We start from the raw sequence: 27,721 nt of genomic DNA, 5'->3' as shown, positions 1-27,721 counted from the left end.
AGCTGGAGGAGAAGACTCTGTCCACTGCCGCTGCGGTGAGATAAGAGGGCACGTACCAACGGTTACTGCGAGCCAGCCGACACATTACAAGTTCACACCCAGCTTATCTGCCTGTAGCTTGTTCTGTGCACTCGATGAGCTGAAGAAAAACTCTTCCAGACTGCCGTACTACTCGGCACAGTGCTGAATTAATGGCCCTGAGCTCGTACACAAGTCTGCATCACCAAAAATCTTTTCTTCCTTCATTGCATGCAGCTCCATATACTTAGAATTACTCCTTCTACACAGTTCCATTTGGTCGATACTTAACTACCCACCCAGGCTGATTTACCTTGATAGCACAGTCCATTTTCTACACATTTATTCATGAAGCTCCTATACCTGCTGACTGGAAATACATCACATAAAATCTAATGCTATCCTAGTTAAAAAACAAAACAAAACACACCAACAAAACCCCCAAAACCTAAAAACCAAACCAACACACCATGAAACCACAATCCACAAAAATCCTTCTCTTCCCAAGGATGAGAGTTTCATTCTGCTCTAACAGCAAGGAAATATTTAAATGCCTAAAAGAAAGGGAATTATTTAAATTAAACCACAACAAATAACCCCCAAAGGCTTTGTTAATGTAGAACTGGGGAGATCAGTCCTGTGAAGGGATCTCTGGTGGCAGAGTCTTGCCATGAGCCCTTCAAGCCTGAGGCTGCACGCCAGTGGGAGAGCCATGAGATCTGGATGAAGGTCAGAGTGCTCTGTCACTTGAAAGCTTGAGCTTCTGCTCCCAGCCAGGGCTGTGGGGTGAGACAGCAGCAGGACAGTGTAGCATGGAAACTGGGCACAAAGCCAGCCGTTGAAACAGGGAATCAGCAAGCACTCTGCAGTAAATACAAACCCAGACAGCTCAAGCTGAAACGTGGAATGGCTTTGTCCTTTATGTGCGGATCTCTTTCACCCACACAAAGTGTCAGTGGGGTGCCTGAAGATTCCAAGCAGGACGGTTCACTCTGCCACCTCCTACCACACATCATCTGCAGATCATTTCTGTAAACATCTTGTCTAGGCTGCAAGTTCCATGGGGCCCTGTTTGTAGTGAGCTTTGCTTAGGTTTTGGCTCTCAGAATTGGATCTACCCAAACCAGAGAGCTTATGAGGCTTTGATGAGATCTTGAGCATCACCTCAGCCCATAACCAAGACTTTGTGAAAGTCCTGATAAGAAACCTCTGATGCTTTCTAGCACTACCAAACAGTTCCTCCCCGTCCCCATCTCTTTCAACTAAGCAACCTGCACTTTAACATCTTTTTTTTGGATGCAATGTAGTGCTCTCGTGCTGGGGAGCACCATTTTAGTTTCTAGCCAGTTTGGGAAAGTCTGCTCTGAAATCCATGTGCTGTGGTTAAGCTCTCCCAGCATGGGTGGTTTATTTCCCAGTTGGTGCTGAGTAAGAGTTGTGCATTTTGCTGCCACATCCTTCATGCACAAAGGCAAAAGAGTCTAAGGGCTACCCGGGGGGGGTTCCCCTTCTTTATAATCTCTCTCACACATATGCAGGGATTATAAGCATCAGAAAAGATGAAACATAGGACTAAAAACATCCTCCAAAAAGAAATTAATGCGCTGGGAGAAATTGCTGCCTCCAGGAGCATATGGGACTGTATTCTGAAACGACAGCAGCCCTTCTCTAACAAGATCAAACAAGCAAAACACAACAGTGGTGATTCAGGTTCCCCATCACGTTATGCCCCATATAGGGCTGGATACTGCAGTCATTGTTTAGGAAGAATTCCTGCTGTAATCCATGGGTTTACATGGGATTATATTTTTGGTCAAGTACATCAGCATAGTATTCTGCCCCTAATCCACATACAAAACTCCAGGTGAAGTCTGAGGTCCCTATTACCTCGGTGTCATGCTGCTGCTGTCCTTCAGTGGCCACTGCCACACAGAAATGCAGACATGCACTCACATACACGTTGTTTTTGCCATCCAGCCATGCAATGAGTCCTTGCTTCTTATCTCTGATCTTGTCCCAGCATCCACCTCACCATCTTCTGCTGGGAAAGATGCACATCAGCAGCTTTTGCCGTCTTTATGCTCTATGCATGCAAAAGGCTGAAAACAGCATTGGTAAGGCCAAAGCTGGGAAGGTGACTGACGGAGAGAAAGTTTCAGTAGGAGAATATACTGGAGGACAGTCAGAATTTGGCAGGGAGCCTTCAGAAGCCCTGGGCTAGAATTTGTAAGTGCCCTTCTAAAGACCAAAACTTGAAACAATGCTGATACCTGCAGACAATTTATAATGAGGTGAAGATGGAGCAATGTGATTTCTAACTTTAGACTTCTTCTGCAAGCTTAGATAGCAGGGGGAGGCAAGAAGAAAACTAGTCTTGTGACCTCCAGAAAGACACAGCTGACCCCACTCAGCTGCAGCTTCCTGAGTGATAAAATGTATATAGCTAAAAGGATTGCACAAAGAAAGAAGGAAATAAGAAAGAAAAGATCCAGTCTCTGCATCCCCATTACTGAGCAGAATGAACAGGAAGAAAACATTACTCAGTTTCTTTCTGGAGGAAGCCCATGGAGGTGGTTGAATCCCCATCCCTGGAGGTGTTTAAAAGAGAAAGAGATATGGTGCTGAGACATGGCTTAGCACCAGACTTCATAGAGTTAGAGAATGGTTGGACTCAATGATCTTAAAAGGTCTTTTCCAACCAAAACGATCCTATACAACAGCACCGACCTGGTGCTGTTGGGGATCACAACAACAAATCAAGCTGACACAGAGCAGTGATGCCATAAGGGCAAGAATTAAATTCACTGGCATTGCCCAAGGATCAGAAGAGATCCTAGGTTCAATGCAGCTGAAGGATGAGATCCCTCAGACATTTATGATGCATCTGTGAATTCAGCCATTCCCAAAAGACTTTTCTTCCTCAAGCACTGATGCAGCATGTGGCATAAGGAACTCTGGGGTAGGTGGTTGCACCTCAGTGGAATGGGAAGAACATTGCACAGGTTGATGCAACGCCCACAAAGACACAACCTGCAAGGAGAGCCATGGGCTTCCAATGTCTTCAAACATAGTGGCTTTCTCCCTGCTGCTGAGGAGAAAACTCATCTGCCTATGTTAACTTCAAGGAATGAAAGTGTCCTTTCTCAGCATTGGCCTTTTTTGTGTTTCTTGCAGACTGAGATACCATCAGGTCAGGTTGGAAGTCTCTATTTATGGTAAAATATGGAGAAAAAACAACCAAGGGTTTGTTTTTTTTTGTTCCCTTGGCTGGAAGGAGAAATGTAATTACACCAGTCAGGAACTCCTAACCTCTCCTTAGTTTAAAATCTCTAAGTTGTGCCTCTTAAGCATGCTGAGGTACACATCCATTAACTAGAAAATCACAGAAATAAATGAGGTGTACCAGGCTCTGTAAATAAATGGATAAAGTGCCAATATGGAAGAAATTGATTGCTGGACAGCTCAGAACATTTTTCCATGCCAGTGGCTGTGATCTGCTCTCTTGGACCTCAGAGCCTTATGGCTGCTGAGATGTGCCATGGTTGTCTTTTGCATGTTCATGGTCTGGCTCTTCAAATGATGTTGAAATGACAAATTTCAGGCCAAATTGTGCTGACAACTAGCCAAGGATTAGATGAGGCCTCTCTGGCAAGACTTTCATACATTTTTTAACCCAAATGGGCAGCTTAGGCAAGAGCCCACAAAGATAACATTCAAAAATAAGAGGCAATAGGAGGAGGTCCAAGGCTGATTCCCCCCCCCCCCCCCCCCCCCCCCCCCCCCCCCCCTATCTTGTAGCTATCAGAAAGGGGATGCTCTGCTGGAGGACTGAGAGGTCTAAATAAGAGGTTAGTCCACAGTGTTCAGCAAAGAGCATTCAGTATGAGATATACCATCACAGCAAACCATGATCCTGGTAGGAGGACTGTAGTCATGCTGCCATCAGAGAAGCTCCTTGATGAAGTCCTAGCTGTAGCCAAAGCCAGGCAGTTATATCATTGGACTGGAGGGGAAGGTTTCTTCCAGGTGCACCCTGGCAAGGAAGTCTAGGATGAATTTTCCAGCTGTGCCATCCTGAGACAGCACAGAAGCCAAGTCAAAGGCAGCAACAAGTGGCTGGGCCTCATGCATTTAGACCAGAAAGCAGAATAAAAACAGGCAGTGCAGGAGTGGGAAAGCAGAGCTGTGATGACAACTTCTCACTGTTTTCAGGAGCTTGTATCTACTGGGACTTACAGTTTCATCTATTTAAAGGGAAATGAAGAAGAAGAGTGCAGTCAGAGTTCAGCAAACCCTGAGGAGATCCCCACTAGAGACAGATCAAAGGAAACAAGAAGCAAGTAAAACCATCTACTGGTGTCCTTTCTGATATTTGCCATAAGGCAACAAAGAACAATGACAGTGTTAAAAATGAGATCACAGCCTCCAAAGTTCAGCCCATCTGTCAAGAAAAGCTGTCCTCCATAGCAGTAGCAGAAGACAGAAAGAAGCAAGAAATGTGATCTCAGTATGACTTTTTTTCAATCCTAGGGAGCCTTCCTCCCTCCTGCTTTCATCAGCTCCTGTGAAGAAAATTCCCACCCGCTCTCTAGACGCCAGGGACTGGTCTGCAGGCAGAAGCAAGTGACGACAAATAGGAAGCCCCAAATCACAAACTGCAACATGGACCAAAAGAAAACCTTGTGATGATCAGCCCTACTCTTAAAGCAAAAAGAGTCTTCTTCTGAAGGTATCACAAAGGGGAAACTCTGTGCTGCAATATGAATGCAGCTGGTTTACAAAAGTGGAGTTGGTGTATTCCATGCAGCACATTTCTTGCATAGGTACAGCCTGTGTCAAGTAAACTTCCATCTACAAAGCAGCTAAAATCAGTTTTAAGTTACAGTTGCTTTCCTGTCCCTGTTGAGTATTAGAAGCTCATGGTATTCAGGGGAAGAACTGAAGAGTCATTCTTTTGGAGGCTTGGTTACACATGTTATACATCACAGAAGCTGATATTGCCCCAACATACAGGAATATGAGTCTATATTTGATTAACATAAAAAGACCCTTACCAGAAAGTGAGTAATCTGTATTAGTCATCCTCATGGCTGGAGTATAAGATACACTTGGCATGTCATGGCCTTTCTCCTTCTGTTTCCGTCGATACCACACAAACAGTGCCAGCAAGACCATAATAATTAGAAGGAGAATAATAATTCCAATGATTGCTCCCACTGAGTGCCTCTCTGATCCAAGAGCAGGGCTAATTTTAGTATAGGGGTTTAATTCTTCCATCATAAGAGCCGCTGTTAAAAGTAATTCATAACACACTGTAAATTGAATCGTGCATTTCATTTTTGGAACACTACTTTTTTTTTTTTAAGCAAGTACATCACTGGAGGAGGAGAGAGAGAAAAAGAGAGAGAGAGATAGAGAGAGAGAGATAAATATTTTACAGGAAGAATTTCACTGTACCTTGATCGCATCGGATTCCTTTGAAGCCGGCACTGCAGTAGCAAGTACCTGTGACATGGTCACACGTAGCATTATTCATGCATTCACAGAGCTGTTTGCAACCATAACCAAATGTTCCTGGTGAGCACTCTGGGAAGGCAAAAAAAAAAAAAGATTGGAAAGATTCTATTTTTTTTCCCAGCAATAAGTGAAAGACTTGCCATGGAAAATCCAGTAGAAAAGACTCTCCTGGTTTCGGTGTCTCCAGGATAACCTTTTAGCATGAGATGATTATTAAAGCAGGAGATAAATGTATTTCATGTACATTGTGAAGTATTACTTCTGAAGCTGTAAGTTTCTGGAAAAGTCACACAAGACTTCACAAGGATGAAGCCAATAATACACACAGAGGATTTAAATTCTTGATATATGTCAGGAGTGTAAAGAGTTTAACAGGGCATGAGCTCAGCGGCTGCAGACATCTTGAAAGAGCACAGCGTTCTCCATCAACTCTGTATATTTGTTTTCATGGGGGTAGTAGCAAAGAAGAGTTTTGTGTCTCTTTATAAGAACACAATAAGCTTTTACAAAACACATCCCTGTGTGCTTTCATACTTATCTTCACTCGTGTTAGAAGATAAACACAATATTTCAGGTGGAATTACAGAACTGAGCATCTGAATGGTTTGATTTGCTCTGCTGCTGTATTAGAATGGTTAATACAGAAGGGATTTCTATCCTGTCTTTGTATGGCTATCAAATAGAAAATGATTGAATGTCCAGCTGAGAAATTTATTCACTCAATTACCATGATGGGTTATTAGAATAAATCTGTAGGCAGCTTACTGTACTTCTTGAGGCACTGTTCAATAATAAATTGAAAGAAACAACTTCTGTCATGTCCTACTTCTCTGGTGAGGATGCACACAGGCTATGGTTCTTTACATTATGTATTGTTTGGTTTAAGATGTGACTTCTGTGCCACTGCAAATGTTTTGCACAGCATGATGCTATCTCCCCAGTGTCTGTCTCTAAGTAACTCCTAATAGCCAAAATTTAATATTAAATAAAGAACAGCAACCAGTGTTTGTGTAATGATTTGCAGCGTGCATTAAAGTTTTATCTCTTTCTTTCATCTGCAGGCCTTCAAACAAGAAAAAACGAAAGTATTGCAATTAATGATCACTTTGTTATTAGCCTCTAACCTGCTTAAAATGAGCAAGGTCTGAGTATTTGAACTGCAGCACAAAAGTGATGTCTGCATTAAGACATTTCATGGGCAATGTGGTGTGACTGTCCAGTCAGCAGGATTGTGAGAAGGAATGTGTCTTAATGAAGAGATGCATTTAGATTAAACAGCAGAAAAACAAATAAATAAATGCACTTGTAGCTTGGACAGAACAGAAAGCCTCAGGCTTTGTGCAGAGATCAAATTAAAAATGTAGCTCTTTGTATAATATCTGCTGGGAAGCAGTTCTACTACAGAACTTCTCAGTTTCCTGCTTTATTCCTGAATGCACTTAGGGGTGCACAAAAATCCACAGCAAGTTGGTCCCTCACAGAGTTTCAGTGATACTACATGGCATCCCATACCAGCATGCAGATTTGGTCTTGACATACATGCTTTGCTCCATGTAGTAAGCTAGAACTGAGAAGCTTTCACTTGCCAAGCCTAGCAGGAATATGGCTGTACTACCTCAGTGACAACAAGGAGAAGGCTGGACACCCTGTGGACTTAATGCCTTGGTAAGGTGAGATGAATTTCTCCCTGCATTTAGAATCCAAGTAAGTGTGTGAGAATTTTCTTTTGATTTGCTGTACTGGACAAACAGGTAATTATTCAGCTACAGCACACACAGTTTCTACTACTCTCATTCTTTGTTCTTCAAAGGAGCCATTTGGCACGATGTGCTAAACATGCCAGCAAGACATTGACAACTACAGTAAGATATGCTAGTACTTTTGCAAGGTAATTGAAGCTCATTGTTAAACACTTGCTCACCACTCAAGTTAAATACAAATCCTTCCAAACCCAGCAAGTTATTTTTTTCCCTTTCATCTGCTTTCATGGTAAATATGAATCTTTATTTAGTCCACATCTATAGCACAACAACTTATGCAAGAAAGACCCAATATAACCCTAAAGGCAGAGACCAGAAAGGACTAAATAAAGATCCATTTCTGTTGGATCATCTAGTTCAACACCTCTGCTAAAGCAGGGTCACCTTCATCAGTTTGCCCAAGATTGCAATGTCCAGGTTTTGAATCGCTCTAGAGAAGAAAACTCCACAACCTCTCCGGGCAGTCTGCTCTAAGGCTCACAACAAGGAGGTTTTTCCTCAGGTTCAGATGGGGCCTCCTGGGTTCTAGTTTGTGCCTGTGGCCCTTGTCTTGTTACTGGGCACCACTGAAAAGAGTCTGGCCACATCCTCTTACCCCACCCCTTAGCTCTTGGTGAGCACTGAGAACATGGCCTCTCAGGCTGCTCTTCTCCAGGCTAAGCAGCCCCACATCTCAGCCTTTCCTCCTCACAGAGATGTTCCAGGCTCAGCACCTTTGTAGCCTCTGCTGGACTCTATCCAGTAGTTCCCTGTCTCTCTTAAACTGGGGAGCCTGGAACTGGACACAATACTCCAGGTGTGGCCTCAGTAGGGCAGAGTAGAGGGGGAGAAGAACGAATCTCCTTTGACCTGCTGGCCCCACTCGTTTTCAAAACAGGTCAGTGCTGCCTTGGGTGTGTTATTACACTTGACTTCAGGCTGGGAACAGAAGGGCCTGATTTGTAGAGCACTCACTCTATTCCTTCATGCTTAAACAGACTGCCCAGCTTTCCAGAGATGCCTTCCTCTCCCTATGGATTATATAAACTGCCTGGGGTTACTGTCTTGCTGACTTCAAGACCTCATTTAAGAGCCTATTTCTGCAAAGAAATCTAAACTACAATCCCTCCCCAGAGAAAGAGGAAAATAAAGTCACGTTGCTACTTACTTTGCTCACATTGTTTGCCTGTAAATCCAGTTCTGCACGTGCACTGGCCGGTGATGTGATCGCAGTCTGCTCCGTTCTGACACTGACAAACATTGGCACAGTTTTTCCCATAAAAAGCAGCTGGGCAACCTTTCAAGAATCAGAATAAGGAAAGGCTAAGAAAGAAACTTAAGCACAAGCTCAGATGTGTTATCAGCAAACAAACAAGATATGTAGGGCTGTAAATCTATGGATTTTTTTCCAGCCCCTGTATATTCAATAACACTTATTTGATCTAAAATGCAGCAATACTACAGAGCAGCCAATTTTCCTGAAGTAGTTTCCCCCATCTTGCAGAATTGCCTTTTAAATGTTTCAAAAGAACAAAAACTTGACTCATCTCTACAAACTACATTTTCCAGAAGTGAAAGATGGCTGAACAGAAACTCTAAAAGGCCAGAGACCAACCCGTTACATGCAAGTGAAAAAGCCTTCTCAAAAGGCACACCAAAATTTGATTTCCTCTTTCACACAGTGCTGATAACTTTCACTAGTAAGATGAGAAATCTCACTCTCCTAGACCAGATCACACACACTGGGGCTTGAACAAGACAGGGACATGGGCTGTGCAAGTTCTGGCCATGAATCAATAATTCCAGTGATCGGTCCCTCCTTTATCCACTGCCAAAGGCACGGAAAGCCTTGCAAAGCTTCAGGACTGTTTTCCTCGGGGAGATGTGAAGTTACCACAAGGAAGGAGCAGGTGGTTTCCCAGGGAAGACTGCAATACTTGGAAGAGACACGAGGTAGCAGCACATACTTTGACAGATTCCCTGGCACAAGGGTGCCTCTGAAAAGCTTACGCTGAGTGCAGTAGAGCCCCGTCCAACCATGAGTACATCTACATTCTCCATCGTAAGGGCTGCACATTGCTCCGTTGTGGCAGTTGCATGAATGAAAACAATCAGGGCCCCAAAAACCAGTGGGACAAGCTATGAAAATAAAAAAGATTTGTCAGCTGACAAAAAAAAGCAAAGCAGTGATGCTGCGTTAGTGCTGCGGAGGAGCGACAAGAAAGGGAGAACCTGAGAGACACCAGCAAAGGCAGAACTTCCCATCGCAGGGCTTGGCCTGCCTGCAGTGAGGATTGGCTCTTCCAGGCTTTGCAAAGCCAGGTGCCAACCTACAACCTCGCCCACGCTGCCCTGCCCTGGCACAAGGGGTTTCTTGCTTGTGCAGATCAGGTCTTTGCTGCATATGAGCGCTCAGAACCACGGAAACAGGAGCCCTCAACACGACCTGAAGTGCTGTAGCCACTCTCCCTGCTTTACCAGCACTATCTGGGAAGGTTATTTGGACAGTTTTCAGATATGGAGGTCATTTAATTTTCTTTCTGATATTCTGGAAGTCTTGCACAGTAAAGCACAGTTCTTTGTGGTTTACTTTTCCTCTGCAAAATCAACTACTAAAATAACCACATCCATTTGAAGCACGGAGTGCCACTCAAACGATGTAAAAAAAGTGAAGGAAACTTTTTGCAGCACGAATTTCCATCCACAAAATCAGATTGCTTTTGTTGATGGGCCTAATATTACATTAAAATCTCCAGGTCTATTTTATATTTCTACCAGTACAATATTAATACTTCACCCAAAGTTATATTAAGCCTCCCTCCAAAACTGAATGCAGTAAGTTACAGTTATTAGTGCCAGACTAAAAGATCCAAAATGATGATAACCTTTCAATAGAACAACTATGTTTTTGCTTTAAAAAGCACTTTCCACGGCTTCCTATTAAAGACATGAATTAATAAGGCACAGTTCCCAGGAAACCTGAAAGTACAGAAGCGGTGCCTATTTCCATGCATGCCATTGGTTCTAAACCTGAGGATAAATGTGAGTTTCTGGCATGTGACAGACATCTCTCAAGCCAGCATGAACAGCAGAAAAAACCCACCCCACCATGACGTAAATCAAACAAAAGGTCACCCAGCTCACACAATGTACAGCTGAACAGGATTTGCCCTGTGTGTGCTACAAGCAACAGAAATACTTGTACAATGGCTTTGTAAGCCAGAGCTGCAGGGGCTGACAGTGTCTCCAGAACTGGCTCTGGACTTGGAGCTAAAATTATCTCCTTTGCAGCTTCGTCTCTCGGTCATTCCAGGTTAACTGGTGCAGAAGGAGGGCTGACTGAAATAGCTTGGTACCGGACTTGGGTACACGCAGCCAGGTGCCAACAGGAGCCTGGCTGGAGAGGCCAGGATCATGCTGGGAGATTTACACCTTCACAAGAAGGTGACTGAGGAAACAGTCAGGTTCCCACTTTGTTCATCCAAGACCAAGTAGCTATCGTCAGGTCCTTCTGCCTGCTAACCTGGGAAGAGTTGCTGTCGAACCGGGCTGCCTCGCTGTAAGAAGAAACCATCTCTTTTCAAGGTTAACAGCAACTAACAGTCACTTCCCAATTATATGGCTAAATATAATGAGGAATCTGTGGAGCCTTCTATCTTTTTTTCCCTTCTCTTTTTGAGTGACAGCAATATTCTGCCTGTGGAAGACACACAATAAAAGCAAAATTACAGCCGTCTGTTTTTATCCGATTCCTACTTTATCACTTGAAGTTTAATATATTTTACTTTGGAATGCTGTCTAATATGCTAGTTGCATCCTGAATATGAAGTAACATTTCTGAATGATAGGATATTGCTTCCCTCTGTGATCTATCTTCAATTAAGGGATGCTCTCAGGAAATGACACTTTGGGATCAGCAAATGCCAATCTTCTACCTGAGCAATTTTCAAGAAGAAATCCTCCATCCCTCCAAGCTCACAATGACTTTTACAATTAAATTACATTTAATAGAAATATTTCAGCTGCCTAATTTCTCCATTCTGGGGGCTTGGTACATGAAAACGTTTACTGGTTGACAATTTCTAATGTGACGGTGGAAAGAAAAGGATTTCAAAAAATAAATAAAAGGGAATCCATCTAGAAATTAAAAGGGAGTGTGGAGCTTTCTTTTCTGATAAGAGCTTGTGACCTCCCTTTCCTGTAATAGAACCTGGTAACAGCTTCTGCAAATTCCAAATGCAGAAACTAACTCGAGCCAAAGTGAACTTAGATTAATTAAAAGAAACAAGCTCTAAAGAGAGTAAGGCACTGCCTGCCCTAATACTCCTGGGATTTCCCTAGACTCTGTCTTCAACTTTCAGAAAAGTCTAAACAGGGAAAATATCTGAAAGTGGAGATGGAAAAAAGAAGACTTGGCTTACTCTGAGAGCAGTCTGTGCCTATCCAGCCTGGAAAACACTGGCAGGATCCATCGATGGGGTTGCAAGTCCCGTTCTCAGTGCACTGACAGACCTCGGCACAGTTCTTCCCGTATTTTCCACTAGGACAGACTGTCAAAACGTAAGGCAGTTAACCAAAGGCTCTCCATAATGACCATGAGGAAGTCAAAGGACTTAACATTGAGCAGTTAGAGATAAAAGTAATGACAAGTGTGGTTTTGGGGTTTCTTTTGGCTAGAAAAACTTTAGGCAAGGCAGAAAGTATCAAGTTCCATTTTGTTTGCTTACATCCCAGGCATACAAAAAAAAAAAAAGTGGTCTCAAAATGTGTTTTTCTGCTGGAAAATAAATCTAATGTAGTTAGAAGAGTATAATTATTGAAAGGCATTATGGAAGGATGAAAAGAGGAAAGAAAACAGAGAAAAGGGGCTATTGGGAAATGAAGAGAACAGTAAAGTTGAGGAGAATTCACAGAGTAGCAGCAAACAAAAGTGGCTAGGATGGGTCTGGGAACTTGGCCAAGGGGGTCCTTTGGAACAAGCCCTGAAAGAGGGTTCCATGATGGCACAGAGGACTAAAACCTCAACAATAAGAGCAATGAAAGTAGAAAAGTAATGTTTTGGACTAAATATCAGCCTAGCGAGGAAGCCTCCAAAAGATGATGAGTAATGAAGACTTTTACTTACAAGTCTGTCACTAGAACCTAACTCCTTGGCATCATACTAATACCTAATGATGACAGTAAGAATGGACCAAAAGTTGCAAAACTTGTCATCTGGAGTGATGACCAAATATGCTAGCCATGGGCATTGTACTAGGAGGACAGTACCCATAAAATACCTGACAGATGTGGAAGAGGAAGATGAAAGAGCTGTAGACCTTTCTCCTGTTATCCCATGACCACCACGAAATGCATCAAGCACAATGTGGTGCTGCAACACTTTCCCTGGTGATGGGAGTTGTGGAGTCTCCTTCTCTGGTGATATTTAAAACCTGCTTGGATGAGTTCCTGTGTGATCTGCTCTAGGTGATCCTGCTCTGGAAAAGGGATTGGACAAATGACCCTTCAAGGTCCCTTCCAACCCCTGACATTCTGTGATTCTGTAATATAAAGTCCACCAGAGTGCCTAACTCATCACTGCCATGATCCCTTCTGGATCGAATACACTAGGCTATGCTGAAGAGCAACTTTCAGTTATGCTGGTGGGAGGCAGACTCCCAGCATCTCTCAGATTCAAACCATATAAGTGGAATCAGAAGCAAGATTGCCACTTCTGTAGGTATTTTTACCATTTAAGTCTGGTGGAAGACTACTCCCAGAAATAAAGCAATATCCAATTGCTGAAATGTCATCCTTCTCTTCTGGCATCTGTCCACCTATTCCTCTCCCCTAGCCCTTGCTGTAATAAGTATCCATTTATGGTGCAAATGTGGTTTCCAAGGATTTTGTTTTTATACTGAGGGTGCTGAGACACTGTCCCAGAGGGGTAGTCAATGCCCTGTCCATGGAAACATTCCAGGTCATGTTGTCTGGGGCTCTGAGCAACCTGCTTTAGTTGCAGATGTCCTTGTTGACTGTGGGGGAGTTGGACTAGTCGACCTCTAAAGGTCCCTTCCAACCCAAACCATTCAATGATTTTCTATGTAGTTGACCAAGAGCTGTCAAACAGATGTGCTGCATCCTAAGAGAATTAATATCTCTTCCTGTTTGTCCATCCAGCTTACTTCTGAAATTGGAAGAAAAGAAAATCTAAATATTTTTTTGGAGTCATCTTATAGAGGCCAAAGTGCAGTGACATAAAACTAATAGACATGTAGATCTTCACCCTCCCACCACATCATTGGAAATCTTTAACGTTACAGCTGATGGAAAGCTCTGCTCAGTAATGAATGAAATGTTTCATTTCTGTGCCCTTATTGGCTGTGTGCCCTGACAAAAACAGATGTATTTTCAAAACAAGATAAAACATACAGTCCATCTTTGCAAAGGGTGTAACAAATGGAACTGGACTTGGATCCCGGTAAATAATAGTGATGTCAAAAAAGTGATTAAGGCACTTCCCTAAATTATGCAACTGTTCTACCACTTCAGCCTCATTTTCTCACACGGAATCTCTGCAGGTGACCTCAATCTATCCTGGCTGAATGAGCCACAGACTAAAACCCTGAGCTGTGATTCATCTGCTGCTATACAATAAGCCATCCTTCACTCTTACTCTGGAGAAACCCAAGAACGTGCATACTGTTGTTTTCTGCATGTGTTTCTGTGTCCTGTCGACTTATCTGTAGGAGTGGATAAAGTTGATTTTACCTTTCAAATTATGTGCTAAACAGAATAGTTCTCTGAGTGAAAAGAGATAAAACTAAACACAATAAACAAGCACAATGAAAAGGACAATACACAGACATAAGGAGAGAGAGGGAAAGAAAAGCCCTCATATCACAGAGCAACAACTAAAATGATCTGTCAGCCTAGATTCTCATAGATGCTGTACTATTATTCAGATCCAATGCTCTCTATAGAGCAGCTCAATGCAATATTTTTATTGCATCTTTAAGATGGAGATAGATAACATCACTTGAAGGCTGGAGTTTTCATATGTACAGAAAACCAGTTCTCAAAAGACTTACTTCAAGTAGGAGCCGATTTGCTCTGCAGCATGGCATACTGATGAATTGGGGAAGATTTGTGATCCCAACACAGATGCTGACAAAGACAACAGGCCATACTCTATAAAAGAAGTGCTTCTGCTCCACGTGGTGGCAGCTCGCAAAGGGGTTCCCGTGGTGCCAGCACCCCTTGTCTCTGTGAAATAGCATCATGCCTTCCAGAACATCACCACAGAAGGATTACAAACCCCATCCTGCCAAAATGGTTGTTCTCACTCAGTTAAGTAACCTGGCTGTGGACTGACAGAGTGATGCTCCTGCGAAGATGTGCCATCCAAACACAAGCCCTTTCCCAAACGCCTCAAACAAAGCTGTAGTAAGGACTGGTACTGCTTTCTGCAGAGCTGATTGTACAACGCAGATAGTGATGTTAATTAGCTCTAAAAGCTCTGAAGTGGGACTCTGAAAAGTCCCCATGGGACGTCAGGTGTGTTCTAGGAGCGATAACAAGTTGTTATCAATCCATCTTGCTACATGATTGTGAGAGATATTCATACAAAACCAGCTGCCTGGTTGTTGGCTGCTCTGAATCCTTAGCACAGCCCCAGAAACTGTGCCATTTCAGAGGCTACACAGCTCCTTGCATGCACACTCTGCTGATGGGAGAACGTCTCTGCTGCCGGAAAAAGAGATGTCACCAGGAGATGGAAATTCCAAAGTGGAATCTTTGTTTCAGGTTTTTCTGCTGGAAAACGTTAATTAGCATTTTTTTTTTTTCCTTTCTACAAAATAAAGTTACATGCTAACTCATTATGACAAACTGCAACACAAATTGATTTTAATTAGGACATGAATATTTTAAAATTAATTTGCTGGATAGATCAACATTTCAAAGTAAAACCAGAAGTGCTGAAAATAAAATGGCCTTCTTAAGAGGATAATTAGCCCTGCTCACGCTTTGAAATCTGGCTAACTTTTCACAGAAAATGGACAAACTCATGGAAATGTGCTCACTTTAATAAATCCGTGGGTACAATGTTTAGGTGCCTGTCCAGCACAGGCAAAGGAAAAGATGGTTGGGCTAAATCTGTGTTTAATGGTTTTGCCTAAGTGCTGTCTGCAATTTCTAACTTACTGAAAAGCAGGTCATTAAAAGGTGTCACTTCCATTTTTACAGGGATGGTGATTCCACAAGGACAGTTACCATTAAGAATAATATATTTTATATCTGTACGAAGAAAATACCCACAGTAGTTAAAGGGAGACCTTAGAGTGGCCTTCAAGTCATTTAAAGGACCTAAGAAAGCCGAGGACAGACTGATTTTAGCAGGGCCTGTTGTAACAGAACAAGGGGAGACAAGTTTGAACTAAAGGAGGCAGACTCAGACCAGATAGAAGGAAGGATTTTTTGGCAGGGGTGAGCCACTGACCCCTTGTATCTCACCTCATCCCTGGAAGCATTCCTGGTTAGGTTGTTTGGGGCTTTGAGCAAACTGCTCTAGTTGCAGATGTCTCTGCTGACTGCAGGGGGGTTGGACTAGTTGACCTTTGAAGGTCCCTTCCAACTCAAAGCATTGTATAATTCCATGATTCTGTGTGCTAGGCTTAGCAGAGAGGAAAATGAAACCATTGGCTGGCTGATGTATTTACAGCAGGTGTCTCATTCCACATTCATGTCAACAGTGAGCAGCAGCCCTGCTTTATTTATGAAACCAGGAGCACATCATCTTTGCAGAAGGGTAACTATTTGCATTTCCCCTCTGAAGCAAAGAGCTCCCTGTGATCTGAACTGCTGAAACAAAGGGAAAAAGCAGGAACTTTCTGATCAGTCTTGCTGCAAAGTCACAGACACAGAAACGTAGGAAAGAAAGCGGCATGTGGAAGTTTGGGGCTCAGTACCTTGGTTGCAGAGCGCGCCAAAGAATCCAGGCAGGCAATCGCAGTGTCCCGACACGTGGTGACAAGGCCCATTGCTGTGCACACACTGCGGGCACGGCTGGCTGCAGTGATGTCCATAAAAGCCTGGGGGACAAACTGAACACCAAACCAAACAGGTCATCACAGACTTTCAGAAGAGTTCTCCATGCAGAGAGCTTGAGAATTCCCCTTCTGTCTTAATCCCAAACCAGTATTTCTTCATTTCTAAAAGCACCATTTTGTGAACAGCTGAAATTATGGAGCCTGTGGGATTATTCCACGTCTAATAATGTGTGAGCTCTGAGCAAAACTGCTCCTGCGGTTCAAACATTCACATCATACTAAATCATGTAAGTCCCTCGCTGTTTAATAATACACTGGAGCTCTCTTGGCAGCCTCTCTCTCTCTCAAGACACTAATTTGAGACTCTCTAGCCTGTTACAGTTAAACTCTTCTACAAAACACGGGAGTATAAGGTGGTCAAGACTTCAAAGCCCACTGGCAGATATGGTTAATAGCATATAATCCAAACCTTTTAAAATAGGTGGGAAAAGAAACAGACAACAGAAACTCAGAATGCCACTTCACAGTATCACAGTATCATCAGGGTTGGAAGAGACCTCACAGATCAGCAAGTCCAACCCTTTACCACAGAGCTCAAGGCCAGACCATGGCACCAAGTGCCACGTCCAATCCTGCCTTGAACAGCCCCAGGGACGGCGACTCCACCACCTCCCCGGGCAGCCCATTCCAGTGTCCAATGACTCTCTCAGTGAAGAACTTTCTCCTCACCTCCAGCCTAAATCTCCCCTGGTGCAGCCTGAGGCTGTGTCCTCTCGTTCTGGTGCTGGCCACCTGAGAGAAGAGAGCAACCTCCTCCTGGCCACAACCACCCCTCAGGTAGTTGTAGACAGCAATAAGGTCACCCCTGAGCCTCCTCTTCTCCAGGCTAACCAATCCCAGCTCCCTCAGCCTCTCCTCGTAGGGCTGTGCTCAAGGCCTCTCCCCAGCCTCGTCGCCCTTCTCTGGATACGTTGAGCATCTCAGTGTCCCTTTCCTTTGGAAATTAAGGTAAGAAATCAGTGGAGGTGTAGTAGGAAACTCTCACTATTTTACACCTAAACAGCTCTGACAAAAGCTGATTTCTAAACACCTTTGGTGCAATACCTGTGTTCGGTTGGGACAGTCAGTTTTACACATGCCACTGCAGGAGCAGCATCCATCAGTGACGAATGTTAATTACAGTAAGAGCATACAAAATCACCTAATTTGCATCAGCAATCACACCGGATAGCTGAGCAAACTTGTCACGAGCTGTGTGCTTAATTTGCTGCAGACCTGGATTGAAATTATTACTGAATTGGTACCTAAGGTGCAGTGCCAAGACGATGGCTCAGTGGCTCTTACAAAAGCTTACTGTTGCTTCTAAGCACATGCAGAATGACAACCATCCACTGCCCAAACATTCACTGGGAGAGGTAAGCAGAGAGAAGGGTTAAAACCGCAGTAAGTAACCACAAAAACGCCTTGATAGGGTTTTACTTTAACTCCTGCGATCCTGTGTTAGGTAGCTGTGGTTCAGTGGTTACTGTCACACGGCCAAGCTGGTTTTTCACCGACTGAGGATTTCTCTCTCCCTCTGTATGTTCACAGAGTGTCAGGTTCTTACACCACTGCAGATTTCCAGCTCGAACTTAGCTGACAGGTTTGTTGATGATGCACTGGCTATAAAACAACCTGGCTCATTCCCGGAGACGTTTTTGCAGGCCCACGAGCAGTAAACTATCCTGGTGTCTCATGTAATCCTGATTACACAGACACAGCAAGTTGATTGAGGATCATCTTCAGCACTGCCCTCTACAGACTAAATTCCGTTCCTAAAGTTGCTTTCACCTACAGAGCTGTTCCCTTCATTAGGTAACCTTGAGCCTTAATTCCTCGGAAGAGGTGGAAGGTGAATTCCCTGGCTGTACATTCACAGACAGGCATTTCAGTGGCACGAAGCAAAAGCAGAAGTATCCACAGTACTCCTCTGCTGTCACCCCACTGAGGAGGAAAACTCCCTGTTTTGTCCCTAGCAGATGTCCTCATGGGAGGAAACTGATTACTGGGGTTGCAAGCTGGGGACTTTGCCTCATGTAGACTACTTGCCATCAGCTGATCAAACCAAGTCAGAAACTATTAACTTCTGGAAGTTTTACACTGTTAGGGTTTTGAATTGGTAAAACAATTTCTTCTCCAATTCCCTGAAGCTCTGAGCACCGTGTTTTAGCCTTGGAGAGAGGTTTTACAGCTACATAGTCATGCTGAAGCACCTGGAAACTGGGGGTTATAATGGATATGCTTATAGACCATTAGCTACAGCAGTGCTAGAGGTCATTGTTATAATGGCTTTAAATAAAAACTGTCAGCTACAAATTATTTTTAGAGATGAGCACGTTCCAGTGTCAAGTGTAACTGGTGAAGTCAAAGGGGATATATGAACTGGGCATGCAGGATGTCTTACAGAGAGAACAAGAGCTGCTGCAGAAAAGAAAGACAAATCCATTTCTTGTTTACACAGGAAGATGGTTGTGTGTAGTTCAGATCAGTGAAGAAGGGTCCCTAAGGGGCAAATGCAGCTTCACAGATAAAACAAATGAGAGGATTTTTATCTCCTCAGTACATTTTAATATGTAGCAGCAGTGCAGACAGGAGCTATCTCAGGCTGCTGTGTTTCCTTTTCTGGCACTTAAAAAAGCACTGTCTTGTTATTTGGGTAGCCAGGGCTCACCCACTTGTCATTATGTGCTGGGTCACAGCTGACTTTGCTAATAAGTATCCCATAGCTCACCGTGGCTTCACTGTAAGCCTGGTTGTGCCTAGATCCTGGCAGCTTTTGTAAGGTGTAGCTCCAATTTTCAGGTCACCTGTGACTTTCAGGTGCTGTGGAAGGCCAGAAGAAGAAACAGAAGGCATAACCCAATGCAGTAGAGTCTTGATTGCTTAACCAAGGCGTTTTTTTGGGTTCACTTTTACCCTCAGGAAGTCTAAGATAGAGCAGCTTGGAAACCTGTGTCTCTGTCTGGTGTCGCAAAAGAGACTTTCCACCTACTTTGCTTCTGTCACCACATCTATAGAAAAATCTTACTTCTCTGGCACAGAGGTCCTCTGTATCCTGGTGCACAGTCACAGGTACCATCCTCTGGGGAGCAGGATCCCCCGTTCTCACAGTTACAGGAGATGGAGCAGTTTGGTCCCCAGCGCCCTTGGGTGCATGTATTGTCACAGTGGATGCCTAAAAATGTAAAGAGACATATTAGGTTTGAGCCAGCTCACTCTGCTCATTGATCAAAGCAATGTTTGGCTGGAGTCATACCTCACAGTACATCACAGAGCAAACCAGAGAGTTTGGAAAGGAAATAGCTATCCTTTTATCTGCTTAATAATGTGAAAATTAGGAAAATGCTGAAAAGGTGAATTCTGTAGGTGTTAGTGGGCTCCTGTTCAGTTTCCAGCACCATTAAAGAAATTTTGCATGCCATCTGAGAGATGAAGGTCAGGAATTGCTTTAAAGTCATAAAATATCTCAAATAACTGGTCTGGAAATACGCAAGTGATTGAAGCCTGATTACTTCACTATTGTGAACTGGCAAACCAAAACCCAAAAGAAATAAAAGTTCTGCAAAAACATGTCCCATACTGGGATTCCTCCACACCTGTAAATCCAGTTCTCTGGTGGGTACTGCTCACTTCTTCAAGCACTTTGCTCTGGGTTATTACACACATGCCCCACATCCACCCGGAGCTCGTTGAGTTTGGTGTTAACGAACCAAGCTCTGCTCTAGCAAGTGGCCAAATGTAGGCACAGGCTGATCATTTTCACGTTAAACAGAGCCTGAGTCTTACCAATTCAGCTCCCCAGGATTCCCAGGGTTGTTGTTTGATATTTATTACTTTGAAGAGCAAAGCTTGGAAACACAGAAAGAAGCACACAGTCAGGAAACTTAACATGAGACTTCTGGCACTGCTTCAACTAGTTTTAAATGGTGACTTTTAAAAACAACCTTGCGCCATGGCTTGTCACATATAAATGTAATCTAAGCGTTTGACCCTGCACACCATTACTTGTCCGAGCAGCTCTTACTCCACCGGGATAAGACAGCACTGATACCTGCAATTAGCAGAGCTATTTGCATGATGAAGGGCTCCTTGGATTGAAAAAGGCTTGCAGGATCATGAACTAAGAGAGACATTAAGCACCGCCAGGTGCAGGGAGTGGCAGCAGCAGCAGCACACTGGAGGTACTGATAATGACAGAAAAAAGGAATCCCAGGCTGCCTTGAAAATTTTCCTAACAACATCACCACACCGGGTGCCTTGCAACCACGCTGCCAGGATTTGATGGCTTACACATGCCCGAGGTAGACTTTCAACATGAAGATGTTCTTTATCATCCACGCACATGTCCCCCCTGCATAATGGGATCAATGCAGACAAGGGCTCCCAGAGCCCCAGCCTCAGCCAGAGGTTGGATTAGTGCATGGCTAAGGAGAAATACAATCCCAAGTAATTTCCTCCACCTCTGATAACTTCATCTGGATGCTACAGGTAATGGACTGTATTTGTGAAGCTGTGATCTGTACGGTCACCAAACTTTGAGGATTATTAAACCAGCTAAAAGTCATTATAAACACACTTACGGTGCAGTTTCAAGTTATAAATCTCTGAAGTTAATACAGTAAGAAATACTGCAGAGCCAAAATTTTCCCTTTTCTGAAGATTAATCACACAATTATAATGTCCCTTCCTAGAAAATCTTAACCAAGTCTGGCAAAAGTACAGTTTGAAATGGGGTTTCAAGTAATACATGGTCAGAGCTTTATTTATAAAGAGGCATGGTCCACGCTGTAGAGCTTAATAAAACCCACATTAAAATACAGTAAAACCATAATATGAGCTCAGTCCCTTAATATCTAAGTAAATAAATCTGGAAAAAAAAGGGAATGTGAAGAGAGACAAGAAACATTTGTATTAGGGCAAAAAACAATAATCAAGAAAACCCAATTATTTCAATGCAGTCTTCCCTACCCCCTTTGAAATCAGATGTAGGGCTTACTCTTGCACAGTAGATGCTTTGTGTGTGTGTGTTTATGCAATACAGCTACAGAAGTCTGTAATTAAAAAGTCATATGCTACACTGTAAATAAATAAGTGCATTTCATATTTGTACACACATCTATATGATCGCTTATAGTTTTGAGAGTCTCAGCGTGAGCTCCCAGAAATGAAACTCAGGCACAAACGCAGACGAATGTGGAGGTTCTCCCCCCCTGACTGCAGCATTAAAATCCAATTCTCTCGCCGTGAATGGGCTATTTATAAACGGAGACAATTAACCAGCATTATTTCTTGTCTCTTTTGGCAAACTTTGAGGAAGAATGACATCGAGTCCTTTCTCTTGAAAGGTAGCCGAATTAGAATGCCAGGGCTGTTCTTTGCAGCAGCAAAGTCCTTCCTTTAGTAATGAATAATGAGGGATGTCTTCCCGCTCCTAACGAAGGCAATGAGTCATTGTGAAGCCGATTGTTGTACCGAAATGTAGAGAGAGGGGGGAAGGAAACCTTCTAGAAGAGACTGATACCCATTACAGCGGTTATTTATTTATCCATATTCAGAAGACAACCCAGAAGATGCCGCAATCAATTTTTATGACTTTATATTACTCTAAGTTAATTCTCATAGAAGACTTCAATTTTTTTTTTTGGAGGCTCCTCCACGCATTGAAATGCAAACGTAAATGAGAAGTTAGAATTGCATCTGGACGTGCACATCTTATGCAACTCTGCTGAAAAAAAACCCCAGCACCTTAATTTTACAATTCCCTAACTTGACAGCATGTGAAGGGGAGTCCATCCCTCCCAGCTACTTTACAGCCAGAGTCAGCGAAGCAGCAAGTTTTTTCAATGTAAAACTTTAATATTTACTCAGGAACTTGCTGATGAACATTTCTGATAAGCAATTAGTTTTTAATTTCCAGAAATATAAACCAAAAGTGCTGAAGCTGACACATCTCTGTATTATCTCATGCTCCAACCACAGCTTCCTAATTTATGAACAAACTCCTTGTTTCACAAGCCTGATGGAGAAATGAGAAAGGCAACTACCAGAAGAAGTTCTTGAAGCTGCAGGAAGCAGTTCTGTACATAACCTCTATGGCTTAGATACTAGGAAATTATTTTGAAGCCTGAGGCTGTGGTTCACAATTGCAGATACTAGTATGGAGTACTGTGTTCAGTTCTAGGCCCCCCAGTTTAGAAGGGACACTGAGATGCTTGAGTGTGTCCAGAGAAGGGAGACGAGGCTGGGAAGAGGCATTGAGCACAGCCCTACGAGGAGAGGCTGAGGGAGCTGGGATTGGTTAGCCTGGAAAGGAGAAGGCTCAGGGGTGACCTTATTGCTGTCTACAACTACCTGAGGGGTGGTTGTGGCCAGGAGGAGGTTGCTCTCTTCTCTCAGGTGGCCAGCACCAGAACGAGAGGACACAGCCTCAGGATGCGCCAGGGGAGATTTAGGCTGGAGGTGAGGAGAAAGTTCTTCACTGAGAGAGTCATTGGACACTGGAATGGGCTGCCCGGGGAGGTGGTGGAGTCGCTATCCCTGGAGCTGTTCAAGGCAGGATTGGACGTGGCACTTGGTGCCATGGTCTAGCCTTGAGCTCTGTGGTAAAGGGTTGGACTTGATGATCTGTGAGGTCTCTTCCAACCCTGATGATATTGTGATACTGTGACTCTTCTAAACAATGTTTTGGGGGTGACTTGTAAATGAAATTCACAGGACTTACATAAAATGCTAGTTATCCACTGTACGTGGGCAAAGGACATCTGCACTCTCATGCACTGAGCCCAGGGCCAGGGGAAGAGCAGAGCTTGCCGTGGTTTTAATTCAGCCTCTGGAACAACAGCCACAAACCCTCTGTGTCCTGGAGTGGAACTGGGGCACCAGATTTCTGCTCTCCAATCTTTGTCCTCCAAGTAGGATTTTCATTGGTGGCCTTTGGGCTGTTCCATACAAGGAATTTAGCTGATAATCCCAGCTTCACTCTTCCTTCTCATCTCCATCTTCCTTTGCACACACAGTGGGTAGGAGAAATGGTATTAAGTGCCTGAATTGCTGTTGTGTATGCTGTGAAAACTACAGTCAAGAATGATCTCAACCCAGCAGAGCAGCCACCACTGTACTTTTAAGGGACAAATATGTGGGAGAGCTGTTCCAAGCTCTTTATCCTCAAGAGTCCTTCCAGGATATTTAGTACTAGAGCACTGCTGTCTGGGACTCTGGGTGTATCTGATGTATCTCAGGCGCAGGGCCTCTGAGAGTGAAGCAGTTGGGTTGTGCAGGGATCTTCCAACTCAGAGATGCAGATAGCACCTTGATAAAATGGCAGGGATAGAGGCAGGGGAGGAAATGTGCCTGGCAAGAGCACTCACTGATGGAAACTCAAGTCAGGTATGTTGCATGGTAATGATAGCTCATATATTGTACTTGAGTGTCTGGTGACTCAATATGACAGAAGTTTGCACCTGGCCTATGTGGAGCAGCATAAACTTCTACCAGATGAAGTTGGTTCTTTGTATTAAAACATACACATTGAGCTGCAAAGGATTCAGCTAATGTCTGCATGACCAGCAGCAAAAGGAGCAAGGAAAAGGAAGTAAAATCTCCAGCCAAGCCATACATGTGGGATGTAAGGGCTCCATTGAGGAGTTGCCTATCTCATACACTGCCTCCATTAATACTCCTAAATGGCTACAGCAAAAGTTTGTCAGAGTAATGCAGATGTGGTGCTGCCTGTAACAGAAGGACCTGGGAGCCTGAAATTCCTAAAAGCCAGGCATAAGCAGAATTCCCTTTTTTCCCCTCTCCAGCTTACTTCTGCAATTGCACTCATGCTCTGGGATTACATGTCTAGCTCTTAATAAAGCCTGCCATTGTTTCTCTGCCTTGTCTCAAGATAGTTGGAAACTAATACTCCAAATACAATAGAAGAGGAAAAATGGATGGAATAAATGAGAGCCAGTGGCCTATTTTTGACCACTGCTATCCCCTTGACAGTAGCCTCCGCAGCAGGACCTGCGTGCTGCCCAGCATCTAATTACTTTCCCGAGACAGAGGAATTTGATAAATTATAGGATGTAGCTCCCTTCCCCCCATGTAGTTTAATTTTATACCCACCAGTGTACAGCTGTAATTATTTCTCTGAATAAGATCTTCAGCTTTTTAATTTTTTTTTTCAATAGTCACAATCCAAAGACAGATGCAACATCAATTAGCAGTGACAGGAATGATTTCAGTAGACATCTGAATCCAACACAAACATTGTGCTCTCTTCCACCTGTCTTTCAACTTGACATGAAGTCATAATAATCTCTTCTTTCTGGCATTTGAATAGCTTTGGTGGGGGGAATGCTTTTTGTGCATAAATAGGCGTCAGATTTCTGGAGGGGCCTGAAGTTTGGTGAGTCATGCCTGGCTTTGATTTGGAATGCCCAGTTGCTTTTGTTCCTGGCACTACTAATTGTTAGTGGTGTTTATCTGCCAGTTGACACAAATAGTGACAACACCACAACAGCAGTGATATGGCTTCAACAGCAGAAGTTCACCCAGCAATTACAGCTGCAAGGCTGTTGTAGAGAAGTAATGCTGGAAAGTTGGCCAGCAAGCCCTTGAGTGTACTGAAAAGAGATATGGGAATGTATCACTGAATATGTTATCTCTAGGATGGGCTGCCCCTTCCTGTGACACCATCCCTCTAGTCTCCGTCATGCAGGACTGTCCCACCTGCAGCCATTACTTTGGTGGTTGTAGCACATCTCCCTTCGAGACCTCAACCCTGGAGGGGGCCACAGGCATGTGACTGTCATGGGAGTATCAGAGCCACAGTCCACTGAAGTCACCTGGAAGCCTTCCTTAGCCTCCTAATTCAAACATTTGTTTCCAATAAAGACTTCTTTAATCACACATTCATGCTTCTTTATTATTTCTCTTCCCCTGGTCCTGTCACTGCTGTTGCACTTAAGTTTTCCCTATAAATTCTATTCAAATCAGCTTTGCATTTGCGATGAGATCATTGCAAATATTTGGCTGCTTCAGTCTAGAATGTAAAGGAAAAGTCAATAAGAAGATAAGAATTGTCTGATTATCTCTGGACCAGCTGCTCAGAAGTTGTTCTGACAGCATGGGAAGAAGGGTTCACAAAGACTATGCGATGATTTGGCTGTGACTTTTCCTATCTTCGTATTTATTCCTACCTGAGGCAAACCCTGAAGTATTTGACTCAGATCCAGTCAGAGACACAGCAGCACAAATTGTGACAGCTCAGCATTTAAGGATGCTGAAGAACAAGAAAATCTGCTTGGGGAGGGCAGCAGATAGAAGAAAACATAAAGGGATCTCTCATAAAATTAAATGGAATCATTAAAAATTGATGGCTGCTCATCCAGGCTAAAATTAAGCTATTTTTGTTTTTATACAGCAAAACTATTCAACAGAGATAGCAGTGGCCACAAACACATCATCTACAAACCTTTGTGGTGTTCTCAAACCACAATTTTTTTTTCCAGCTGGATGTGGTGGAGCCCTCATGTACCTTGCTGAGCGCTGTTCACTGGTGGGGTGGCTCTGCCGTGTTGCACATCAGCCTAAATGAAAGCTCCATGACCAAATCCTAAATAATGAAGAATAAGCCTTTCCCTGCAGCCAGTGAAAAATTCTAAATTGTCTCTTCTCTCATCACTGCATGGGCGATTTATGCACCCATTAATGTAAGTGTTTTGCTGAAAGTAATATACTCACAGCCTAATGCACCTCTGTGGAGCACTAATCGTACCCCTACTCTTAATTATCTAGAGAAAACTCCAGACATGAATCATCCAACTCGGGGAGTTTCTGCAATAAAAGCTTTTGAGGCAAGAGGCTTAACTCACATGAAATTGAGCAAGTCAAAATGTTTCCTAAAATTAAAAATCCTCTGGTTCTCTTTGCTACTGGATATTCCCTGGGGTGCACTACCTTAGGAAGGAAAGTCACTGCTTAGGGAAAGGGCAGACCTTGAAGAGAACAGTGCTAAAAGGAGTCAACACCTATGCAGCTTTCCACCACCTTTAGGACACTCCCTTCCTATTGGAAAAGTAGAACAAACCTTGTCATAGAGAACAAGTCATATGAAGAGAGGCTGTGGGCACTGGGGTTGTTTAGTCTGGAGAAAAGGAGGCTGAGGAAAGTTCTCATTGCTCCCTACAACTCCCTGAAAGGAGGTTGGAGTGAAATGAGGGTCAGTCTTCCACGTAACTAGAGATTGGACAAGAAGAACTTATGTCAAATTGCACCAGGAGAGGTTTAGGTGGGATATTAGGAAAAAATGTCTTTACTGCAAGAGTGGTCAGGCACGGGAACAGGGCAGTGGCAGAGTCCCCATCCCTGAAGGTGTTATGAAAATGTGTGAAATGGCACTCTGGGACATGATTTAATGGCCATGGTGGTCTTGGGTTGTTGGTTGGACTTGACGATCTTAGAGCTCTCTTCCAACCTTAATGATCCTATGTTTCTACTACACCTTAAGTTCTCAAAGTGGTTTCAGGCCAGAAAAGATGAGAAAACTGGCAAAGATCCGAGCAGGTTAAGGGAGGAAGTTAGAAATAAGAAGTATGTATTGTTTGCCTGCTTTTTAAGCTTCAAGCCCCCAAGCTTAGCCATGAGCTATGCACACAGCTTAGCAAGAGCTGTTGTTCACCTGAATGTGTGCAAGCTTTTCGTGTTTAATAACGCTGACTGAAATCCAACCTTCTCTCCTGTGGGTACACTGGGAAGGAAGATGTTTGCAACATTTGTCACTGTAAACACTTCCACCACTAACATATATATACAACATTTTAACTTGCTGGCTGTTTATTGAGTGATCTTTCCTGTTTCCTCTGTCACACACAGCATGCCAGCAGCTAGTATTTAGTCTGCTGAAATGTTCACAAATAACTTTTCACTGCTCCTGCCTTGCATTTATTTATAGGTGAGTGTATTGTAGACATAGCCAGGCTTATATATGGAATGGAAAATGGTTGAGCAGAACCCATTAAATTAGAATAATCCAGGATGCCATCCAAGCTGTATCTTTAAACACAAACTTCAAAGCTGTCTTTTAATAAGGGAAAACAAACCCCCAAATAAAGACAGCGCCAAACAAACTTGCATCTCCTTTGTGTTTTTAAGACTGCAACCATTTGCATGCATGCTTCAGTTTAACAGGAGGCTTACTGCAGGTTCTAATTATAGTCTAGGGGTCTGATCCAACTCCCACTGAATGAGTGGCAAAAATCCAATTGATTTCATGAAAGGTGAAATATATAGTAAATCTGGCACGGGGCAAACACAACTAAACCTCCCCTAGATGAGAATCAGAAGCCTCCTAAATATCTGCCAGGGAGTGCACAGACATACTTAATGTCA

The 27,721-nt window shown here is 43.4% G+C and overlaps 1 protein-coding gene across 19 annotated transcripts in view; it reads right to left on the bottom strand.

The window, feature by feature from the left end:
- MEGF11 (multiple EGF like domains 11) overlaps positions 1 to 27,721 on the bottom strand; it is a 408,774-nt gene that overhangs the window by 28,520 nt on the left and 352,533 nt on the right. For 17 of the 19 annotated variants that reach the window (XR_010305406.1, XM_064157920.1, XM_064157921.1 and 14 more), the window contains 7 exons: positions 19,371 to 19,517; positions 16,223 to 16,357; positions 11,696 to 11,824; positions 9,285 to 9,413; positions 8,443 to 8,571; positions 5,476 to 5,604; positions 5,073 to 5,306 (listed from right to left, as the gene is read on the bottom strand). Coding sequence is in view for 18 of the 19 variants with exons in the window: in XM_064157920.1 (XP_064013990.1) it covers positions 5,073 to 5,306; positions 5,476 to 5,604; positions 8,443 to 8,571; positions 9,285 to 9,413; positions 11,696 to 11,824; positions 16,223 to 16,357; positions 19,371 to 19,517 (1,032 nt within the window). In the remaining variant the exon portion in view is untranslated. Of the gene's footprint in view, positions 1 to 513; positions 1,087 to 5,072; positions 5,307 to 5,475; positions 5,605 to 8,442; positions 8,572 to 9,284; positions 9,414 to 11,695; positions 11,825 to 16,222; positions 16,358 to 19,370; positions 19,518 to 27,721 lie in introns of those variants that run through there. The other 2 variants (XM_064157933.1, XM_064157937.1) reach the window with 2 other exon arrangements.

The sequence above is a fragment of the Pogoniulus pusillus genome, chromosome 17 (assembly GCF_015220805.1).
Source record: "Pogoniulus pusillus isolate bPogPus1 chromosome 17, bPogPus1.pri, whole genome shotgun sequence".
Lineage (NCBI taxonomy): Eukaryota > Metazoa > Chordata > Aves > Piciformes > Lybiidae > Pogoniulus > Pogoniulus pusillus.
This window is presented reverse-complemented; position numbering and strand designations above follow the sequence as displayed.